Source organism: Musa acuminata, chromosome BXJ3-1 (genome assembly GCF_036884655.1).
Source record: "Musa acuminata AAA Group cultivar baxijiao chromosome BXJ3-1, Cavendish_Baxijiao_AAA, whole genome shotgun sequence".
Lineage (NCBI taxonomy): Eukaryota > Viridiplantae > Streptophyta > Magnoliopsida > Zingiberales > Musaceae > Musa > Musa acuminata.
In genome coordinates this window covers 25,810,019-25,819,514 of record NC_088349.1, presented here as the reverse complement: position 1 = coordinate 25,819,514, position 9,496 = coordinate 25,810,019, and the positions used below count along the sequence as shown (strand labels likewise).

The 9,496-nt window shown below is 39.0% G+C and overlaps 1 protein-coding gene across 1 annotated transcript; it reads right to left on the bottom strand.

Annotated features, from left to right (window-relative positions):
- Positions 1–2,986: 2,986 nt before the first annotated feature.
- On the bottom strand, positions 2,987–6,996 carry LOC135629307 (uncharacterized). The gene is made up of 4 exons (XM_065136490.1): positions 6,854–6,996; positions 6,675–6,725; positions 6,133–6,576; positions 2,987–3,387 (listed from the first exon to the last, which is right to left on the bottom strand). The coding sequence occupies exons 3-4, from the start codon at positions 6,567–6,569 to the stop codon at positions 3,165–3,167; spliced, it is 660 nt and encodes a 219-aa protein (XP_064992562.1). The 5' UTR covers positions 6,570–6,576; positions 6,675–6,725; positions 6,854–6,996; the 3' UTR covers positions 2,987–3,164.
- Between the last annotated feature and the right edge of the window lie 2,500 nt (positions 6,997–9,496).

Sequence of the window (9,496 nt, the reverse complement as noted above, 5' to 3'; positions counted from 1 at the left end):
AACGAAGTCTCGATCTTGACTCCGGCTCATCATCTGCTTCATGTCTTAATGCTATTATAGTTAATCCTGCATACTTTTCTCAACATATAGATTAGATCACATAATTTACCAATTGATTTCATCATCAAAATCTGAGATTCAACAAAATAAACAATCAAGAAAAGAACTTCTAACTTAACTTACTCCCACTATTTTCTCGTGAAACACACAACTCCCTCCGATATATGAATCAGAGAACCCCGGCGGATCCCTAATGGGGATTGAGATTCAATCGGTATCTTAATGTAACCTCGAGGGACTTGACCAATCACGTTAAGCCCAAAAAGGTAGGCAACTCTTAGCAATCAAAACTCTTTGTGATTCCCATTATATTCGGCCTTCGAACCACCATGGCCTTGAGGGACTCGACCAATCATGATGTTTGGTTATGTCATCACCATCACTACAAGATAAGTCTGATTTGATGATATGCCCTCGAGGGACTCGACCAAGCATACCACATCCTTAGGTCATCGGTGACATCTCTATGTCATAGGTAAGATATCAAATCGCGATATAGGTGAGCCTCAAGGGACTCGACCAACTCAACCTATGTCGGGAATTGATTTCTCCCTATAATGATAGATGGCTACGTGGGTTAATCTAATTTTCTCATGTTTACCGACTTAATATTATCAAGAGAGGGGATTTTGATTCGATCTCCCATGACACATTACACACATACATATTTAATATATATCTATATCATATGCAAATATATATATATACATATCTAGTATGTGTATAAGCAATCACATATCACATGAGTAATCACACAAGATGATCATGGACCACAAATTAATGTGATCAAGCCCGAGCTAGTGGGCCCAATCACTCACATCATGATCTATGTGTGCTTCGGCACATCTTCATACCCTGTGATTATCTGTCTCGTTCTCGTTGGTTCCATCGGCATCTTAGTGTATCTTCATGCATCATGATCATCCGTCTCGACCTCGTGAGGTCCCACTATCGCCTCCACGCTCTCGTTGCGCCTCCTCGTGTAATTATAATATAATAAAAAACATATAGGCCCGATAATAAATAAGAAAAAAGAGAGGCTTGCAAGCCTCAATAATAATAGCATATCACATATATACATCACATCACACGACCCATGATCATCCGTCCATATCATACATTACATGTACATATCATTATATAGGACTACTAGATAAATAATAATAGTTAATTAAACCTTTTAATTAACTAATATTTTTCTAAAATATGGGATATGCATAGAATTTTATGATTTATGAATGGTATTTATATAATTTGGACAAAAAGGATAAACCTTGGAATTTATTAAACTGAGAGAGATAAAATTATCTTTTCATCCAAAAAAATCTTAAACCATTCCTTCTATGTTATGGTCATCACCACCCTACTGGCGACATCATAAGCATAGCGGAACAACAGAAACAAAAATTCAAGATTTCTATATAAAAATAGTCTCTTATCATCGTGCAAAGATTGATACGTAAAAATTGTAAAATAAAAACTATACATATAAAAAAGATGTGTTACCTAGAGAGATCATATATCCCTAAAATCCTACAGATATATGGGAGAGGATGAAGGAGGTCAAATGTCCTTCTCTCGAGTGGTGATTCAAATGGAAGGGGCTATGAAGACACTCCTCAAATCGCTACCAAAATCTCTACACGCCTCTTAAGGGGTTGTTGGCTGAGGAGGAGAATGGGAGAGGAGAATAAGAGATGGCAACCAAAAAGGCCTAGCCTATGGCCCTTTGGTTCCCTCCTATTTATAGAGGCTCCCGTCAACTTAACCCTAATGGATTCTACCCTATTGGATACTGGATCTTCATCCAAATACTCAAGCCTCTTAAACTAGTGGATCTCTACTCAATAATCTCTTAATGGCTCTTATTGGATCTCATCCATAGGATCTAGTAATTTAGGGGCTTATTAGATATCTAATAAGATAGAGGCTCCAATGGATATCTCACATCCGAACTTCTACTCGTCGCAACACCTAGTATATGTGTATGACTCTCTAGGCCCAATATTGAGCTAGCTATAAGTCATACCTATCAGAACTCCTTCTAGCTTAGTGAATTATTATCTCCATAATAATTCACTTGACTCATCGATTGCGGATGTACTATATCACTACAACGTAGTCCCCAAATGATACAAGGGAATCCAATCCATTTGACATATTTGTCCTCAGTTATCATATATCAATAGTCCATCATCCATCTAATATCCCAAAGACTATATACCGGGCATGGTGTTGTCAGACCCATACGGTTTCTACTCGAGTCTCACTCTAATCGGATTCTTCCGGAGAATTCTTTATCTCTCAATCTGAATGACCCTGGGTGGCTAGGGATTTGCCTAAGCAAGAACACATGGATATTCGTCTTATGACACCGAGAGTGGATGATCCTCTATCGACACTCAATTACCCTCGTAAGGTTGACTACCACTCCCGATAACTAGTTATGCTAGATCTGAAACTTCCAGGTCTATAAGTCTGGTATCAAAGAGTAAAATACTCATATAAGATATTCTTGTGTCTCAAATCTAATAACTAGATATACAATTAAGACGATAAAATTATTGTTTGATAATGACGTATTATCAACCATCCTACATTCCATGAGCGGATCAATTAATGATAAGTCTTCACATTTTTATTTAAATTTAGATTTAGATCTATATAGTTTTACAAATTATAATATTTATTTTTTATTTATTCGGAGAAAATAATAATAAAAAAAGGGTAAGACATAACAATTACAATGTTTTGAAAGGACTTGTAGTATTTTTTGCTCGTGAAACTAATACACTATAATTCTATTCAAAAAATTTTGAATTATAAATTATTGACTAGCTTAGTTGATAAAAATTTTGATAGATCATTGTAAAATCATATGCTCAAATTAATTCTAATTAATTCTAAAACAATCACACCCAACTCATCAAAATCCAAATGTCAAGAGAGGCATTTCCTTTGATTTATACTGCTACAAATTGACAAGAGAAACTTACATTCTTGCTGACAAATAGATCTCTGTCCCTATTAGGCAACATAATTTGATGAACCAGTTAAAAATATAAATTCTTTACCATAATATTGGTTACTAATAACATATCCAGTCATCCAGGAATGTTAAAGTGAAAGAGCCAGGAAACAACAAAGGCAAACACCACACATGCAAGCAGGAAGTTGAGAAAGCGGTGGCCTTGCCAAAAGCCCTGTGTTTCGGTTGCTTGTGTATGTGGAGCTCTTGTTGTATCAGCCTCATTTGATTGCTCAATTAACTCGGCCTCATCTGAAACCACCACATTCTGTGCAGTTGAGCCACAAATCTCACAAGTCCTGGCATGAGAAAACACATGAAAACTTTGGCAAGAAAAATTGAAAAATCAAGAGAATCCCAAAAAGGACAATCTACAAAGATAAAGCATTTTGGAAGCATTATATGAAAATAAATTGATGAAAGGATATCAAAGTAGATTATTTGTTGATGAGATAAAGCTGATTTTCATTGAATAATGTGACAAAATGGTGATAAAGATCCAAACAGGAATCTTGGAACCATATTGCATGCCCTATATTAACAAGGCTTGTTGTCTTCAGAATGCAATTTCCAAGTTAGAACAAGTGTAGAGATAATCATCTAAAACAAGTAAACATAAATAGCGCAATCCATCTCTCTCATAATAAGAATGTTGAAACCTTAAAATAAGAGCTATTGAAGAAACTTGTATTTTGCTGTCTAGCATAAGAACACCCTTGTATCTCTTTGTTTGGAGCATTTGGGACAGTTTACTTTCTTGGTCTCGGCCAAAAAGATCACGGAAGGAAGTATTTGCACATGAATAGCTCTCTATCTACTGTTTTAAATAGAGGAAGTGTTAACTGCTGGCAAATATCAATTGTTTTGTTGGACAGACTTGCTATTAACCATAAAACAACTCATCCAATTTTCACTTTTTCCCCTCATCTCAAAGTTGCATCTATTTGGTGTGGGTGAAGATCTTGTATTCCCATTATTGCCGTGAATCCCCCAAGAAAGAAATGTAATGATATGATGGTACATGGTAACAATCAAGAAAAAGTGAAAAAGGGCAATGAACATAGTAGGAAAATTCAAATATGTAAGAAAATTTTCAAGTATATGTTGTACATTTAGATAACACTATTTGATACTTTATTGGAAAAATACTGGTTACAAATGACCATCCAGAAGGGAAAACTCTACTGATTACTGCTTAGCATACTGCTGATCAGTAGATCCATTCACTAGACTTGCAAATGAATAAATGCTCCAAGACTTTCATTGCTAAGCAAGAAGATTTGAGGATCATTTGTGTTCACCTTGATGCATCTCACATTGTAAATATGATGAATGGTTATGCTGTGGTTCCATTGGCTCCTAAGGCTTAGATTGACTGACACTAAGGAAATAGATTGTAAATTTATGGTCACTCGGTCCTCTTACCTCTAGCCCATACAGCAGCTTACTTAGGGAGAATGTATAGTTTTGTCAACCATTCTGGAAGGCAAGGGCAAGAGTGCCTCCGGATTACCTTTTTGTTGCCATTTTGCAATGACCCAATGAAACTTTTTCTGGTCATAAAAAAGAGAAGATACAAGTACTAAGGGAGTTTGACATGAAAACCAAATAGGAAAAATGAGTCATAATTCAGCTTGATGGTATTAACAAGAATCCATTTCTAGAGAAATTCAAAATATTAAAGATGCAACAATAATAGCACTAAATGTATAACATGAAAAACTACAGATTGAAACCACAAAATTTCTACTAAATGAAACTCCAACAACTTCCCTTAGCCAATAAATCTTGCAAAATGTAATGGCAGGACAAATTTGCAGGTATTTAGCATTATTACAGAAATGCTATGATGTGTTTTTCGTGGTATTTGCTGACTAAATAGAAATTATATAATGAAATGATTTATAAATAATAAATAATAATCATATTGTCCTCGATAGAATTAAATGGGAGGAAAGAATCTGTGTTTGACACCCAGATAGATAGTAGAGATTGCTAGATAATTTATTAATTTAAATAGCAAATAGATGGGTCTTGGTCTTCTCCTGACAACTTTCTATACTTTGAACTGGAATAGAAATCTCATGTACTCCAAAAACGAAAACGAAAAAGCAAAAACAAGCAAATGAAACATAGTCAAACTGAAGTTGGAGAAATAAGAACCATTGACAATACAAAACTAACAGAACCCGAGTTGAAATCAGAAACTAGAAGACATAGAATAAGTAAATTTGAAACTTGTAAAAATGATGAAGAGTGAAGACTGCAACATGAGCTCAAGGAAAGCTATCTTTTCCAAGCAGGATAGATTAAAAAAAATACAGACATTTCTGAGAACTAGCTAGGAACAAGTCAACAGCTTGATGTCATCAGCAATAAATACGCACTTCAACCAGAAACCAACCCAAGTGGCATCAATTGTGCTAGAACCGACAGAGGCTACAGGCTTATTAAGCAGAGAACAACAAAAAGGACTGTATCATAGACATCTGATGGGTTTTATGGAAAAATAAAAAAATTGGCACCTACAGAAAACTTAAACAGGAACCATAAAGAAAGTCTCTAAATCTTAGTCCCGGATATTTATCTTGATCTACTTCATCACTTTGATATCTCCACCAAGTTAGCTTTTTGACCAAGTTTCTGGATTCCCTACTTTATTAGTTCCTCTTATATTTTACGTCTACTTTTTCTGTCTCTCCTTCCTTTTCAAAACTAAAGAAGAATATGCTCCTTTTTTGTTCACACTTTGGGTGGCATCAAGTTCATGAAGCACCAAATACACAACAAATGAATTCTACAAAATGCCTGGGATTGGGATTTCATGCAACAAGCATTTGCATCAACTACTGATAGTTTGAGTCCCTCAAATGCAAATTTCACATCAAAGCATTTGCTGCTATAAACATTGTTCTGTTAATTTATGAAGAAAAACAGTAATGTTATAATGCCAACTGAAACATTATTTTTCTCGAGGATTTACAGAACACAGTAAGGACCAAAATATTCACATAGGATAATATGAGAAAATAAGTTTTGCTTACTTGTTTCCTTTGATCTTGAACCATTTCTCTGCGCACAGCTTATGGGCAATAGCCAGGTCATTCTTGCAAGAGCAGCCCAGCAGAATCTGAACACCCGACTCTGGAGCAGCTTCCTCCAAGTTGAGATGGCAAATCCTGCAATCCTTATCCCCTTTCTTAATCTCCCAAATCCCACTTTCCAGGTCGCCCTGAAGGGAACGGTCCGAGACATAGGATTTACTGCCAGCCTCAGGGGATCCATCGATCTCGCAATGGGAAGCACAGGAGAAGCGCAACATGTCGGAAGCCGAACAGGTAAAACTTGAATTACATGGAGAATGCCAAGCCTCGTCCTCTGCATCAGTGAAACAGTTGATATCTTCGTCACTCTCATTCATCGGCCGAGAGCGCTGTGGCCTTCCTTCTGTATCTTGAAAGGACTTCCCTCCTTTTGCCATGAAGTACCTATTGATGGATATAAAATGGCTATTTCATCGAACACTCGATTCAAATCGTAGCAATCAGAATTCTCGAGGAAATCAAACCAATCTAAATCAACTTACAAGTGCCCAGATTCGATCTCATAAACTTCCTTTACTAGGATCCATGAAGACCTTCATGAACAGCAAAAATGAACATAGAAATCCATATTGCAAAGTGACAGAAATAGTTGCAAGCAGTATTGCAAATCTACCGAAATACGAGAACAGGATTTGAATCATATGAAGTTGACATTACTTACCACAATGCCTCAGAGAAACGCGGAAGAGGGTCGTCCAAACCTTCCTCTGTTCTATCTTGTTTGCTTCAGTTCCCTGACATGATTTCGAAAAGGAAGCAGAAACGAACAGAAGCAACAAGTGGAACGCCGAGAGAGATAAAGCCGAAAAGGCGTTAGTATAGTTGGGGCCAAGAACGGTTTCTGATCGCTTATTTCTTTCTTTTAATTTTTAAATTATTAAAAAGGATGATTTCATGAAAATATTTTTTTGTTTCTGCTTGGAATGTGTCCTTATTTTTATATTTTCAAATGGTGTCTCTAGTTTTTATAATATCCATAATATCTTTCATCCTTGCTCATTGTCTTTGCTGGTAATCATTACATTTCATATATTATTTATACCCATGCTCTCACCCTTCTTAACACTCTCTTCGCCACAAACGATGGGGTTAATGTTAGCGATGATGAGAGGCCGATGGTGAAACTTCCAAAGATAAGAATGCGCTCGAGGTTAATGAACGAGAATGAGAGTGAAAACGATAGATGAGGATGCAGAGAAAATGACGAATGAGGGTCTTATCGATAATAGTGATAGACGAGGACAAGAGCGGAGATGACGGACGAGGGTGAAGGCCGAGGCAACAAACTGTTACGGACTTAGCTGGTTTTGCTTAAGTCATGCGGCACCCTTGCGTGTCCGTCCGCAAAGGTCAGTCTCCCCGAAGCCTCCCATTGTCCCTTAGGACCAACAAAAGAGAGAACGGGTTAGAGAGAACGCCTCAATCGGGATCCACAAGCAAACATCTCCGAAAAATACTTCATAGACAATACAAATTATAAACAGACTTTACAAGCTCTGAACAGCTGCACAACAAAGGGTAAAATGGTCCATTACAGATCAAAAATCTCTCGCACGTGTCCACATGATACAACCTTTATTTACAAGCCTGAAGAGGCCACCAACCCAACTAAAATGGGACTATTAAGCCTTCGACTGCCCCTCTACATGCTGTACAAGGCATGAACATGCCAAAAGACACGGACATACATAAGCATTACATCAAACATCTTGTTTAGAAGTTTGTCCGTGACATTCTCCCCCACTTATTCCTTCGACGTCCTCGTTGAAGCCTTTGTCGACACTGCAACTCCTCGCCTTTGCTGAGTCTTCAATCTTCTGCTCCAGCTACAATGCGCCTCTTAGCTCCCAGTTGCTCTCCGTTGCTGTTTTTGAGTAGTCGAACCTTTGATCCGCCATGCTGCTTCAACTAGCCAATGACTCTAACTCTAGTGTGGGGTTGGCTGAGCTGTGTTGATCCCTGTTGGTTCCTGTGTTGAATCTCGGATTTTGATGATGAAGTCAATTGTCATTTGTTAACTAATCCATATGTTGAGATAAGTGTGCAGGATTAACTACGATAAAAGTAAGAAATGTAGTAGGAGTTGCGCCGGAGTCAAGACAATGATCACGTTGGGAGTTCGAGAGTTCGACGGAAGTTTGGACAGTCGTCGGAGGTTCTGCAGGAACAAATCCGAGAAATCCATGAGCTTGCCAAAGAAGCTCGTCAGAACTCGCCAAGTGGATCGTCGCAAGTCCAGGAGTTTACCGGAAGTCCGCAGGAGCATCACCGAGGGTTCATCGGATGATCGACGGAAGTTCGCCGGAAGCTCACCGGAAGAAGCGATTGACGCACCAGAGCAAGTTGCAGTAAATGTCTCAGGGAATATCGTAGTTAGCACAATGATTAAGTTGGAAATGGGAGGTGATCCCATTAACTTAATCATGGGGCAATTGGGCCCCTGAAAAACCCAAATTGTGCCGAATGGATCAACCCATTCGGACCTTGATTTTTGCTAGGCGGTTGAACCGCCCAAGGCAGGAGGTTGCACCGCCTGGGCTCAGTCTCCGAGCGAGACTAGGAGGTGCAACCGCTCCAGCCAGGCGGTGGCACCGCCTGGGCTTAGTCTCTGAGCGAGACTGGGCGGTGCAACCTCCCCTAACAGGAGGTGGCACCGCTTGGGCTCGGTCTCCGAGCACTGGCTGAGCAGTGCAACCGCCTGAGCTTGGTCTTCGAGCTCTGGCAGGAGGTGCAACCGCCCCTGACAGGAGGTGGCACCGCCCAGAGGCTTAGTCTTCGAGCTCTGCCAGGCGTTGCAACCGCTCCAGTCAGGAGGTGCAACCGCCTGATCCCGGAATTCCGGGAATTGACAATTTTGAGCTCCAAATTTGAACTGGGTTGGGGCCTATAAATACCCCACCCATTCAGCACTGAAAGGGTACAGAATACACACCGAAATCTTAATCTTGTTCTGTGATTTTTAGAGCTCAAAATTGTTGTAAAGGCCAAAAGTCCTTCTCCCTCTTTTCTTCCATGTTCTGAGCTGTAAAGAGAGGAGAGGAGAGAAAATTCTGTAAGGGTTGTCTCCTAAGCCCGTCAAAAGGAGTGAAACTGTAAAAGGGTGGTTGGCCTTCGCCTATTGAAGGAAGGCCTCTAGTTGACGTCGGTGACCTCATTGGTGGAGGAAGCCAAAAGTGGAGTAGGTCAAGATTGACCGAACCACTCTAAATCTCGGTTTGCATTTACTTTGAGCATTTTATCTTTACTGCAAACCTCCTCTAAAGCTTACTACTTTCTGCGCATATACGATCGGGTTTCAGCTTTG

Bases quoted from the DNA above. Each gene is read 5' to 3' on its own strand.
- LOC135629307 (XM_065136490.1), bottom strand. From the start codon at position 6,569: ATGGCAAAAGGAGGGAAGTCCTTTCAAGATACAGAAGGAAGGCCACAG. The intron at 3,388-6,132 runs GTAAGCAAAACT...TTCTCATGCCAG, and splicing joins TTCAAGATCAAAGGAAACAA to GACTTGTGAGATTTGTGGCT.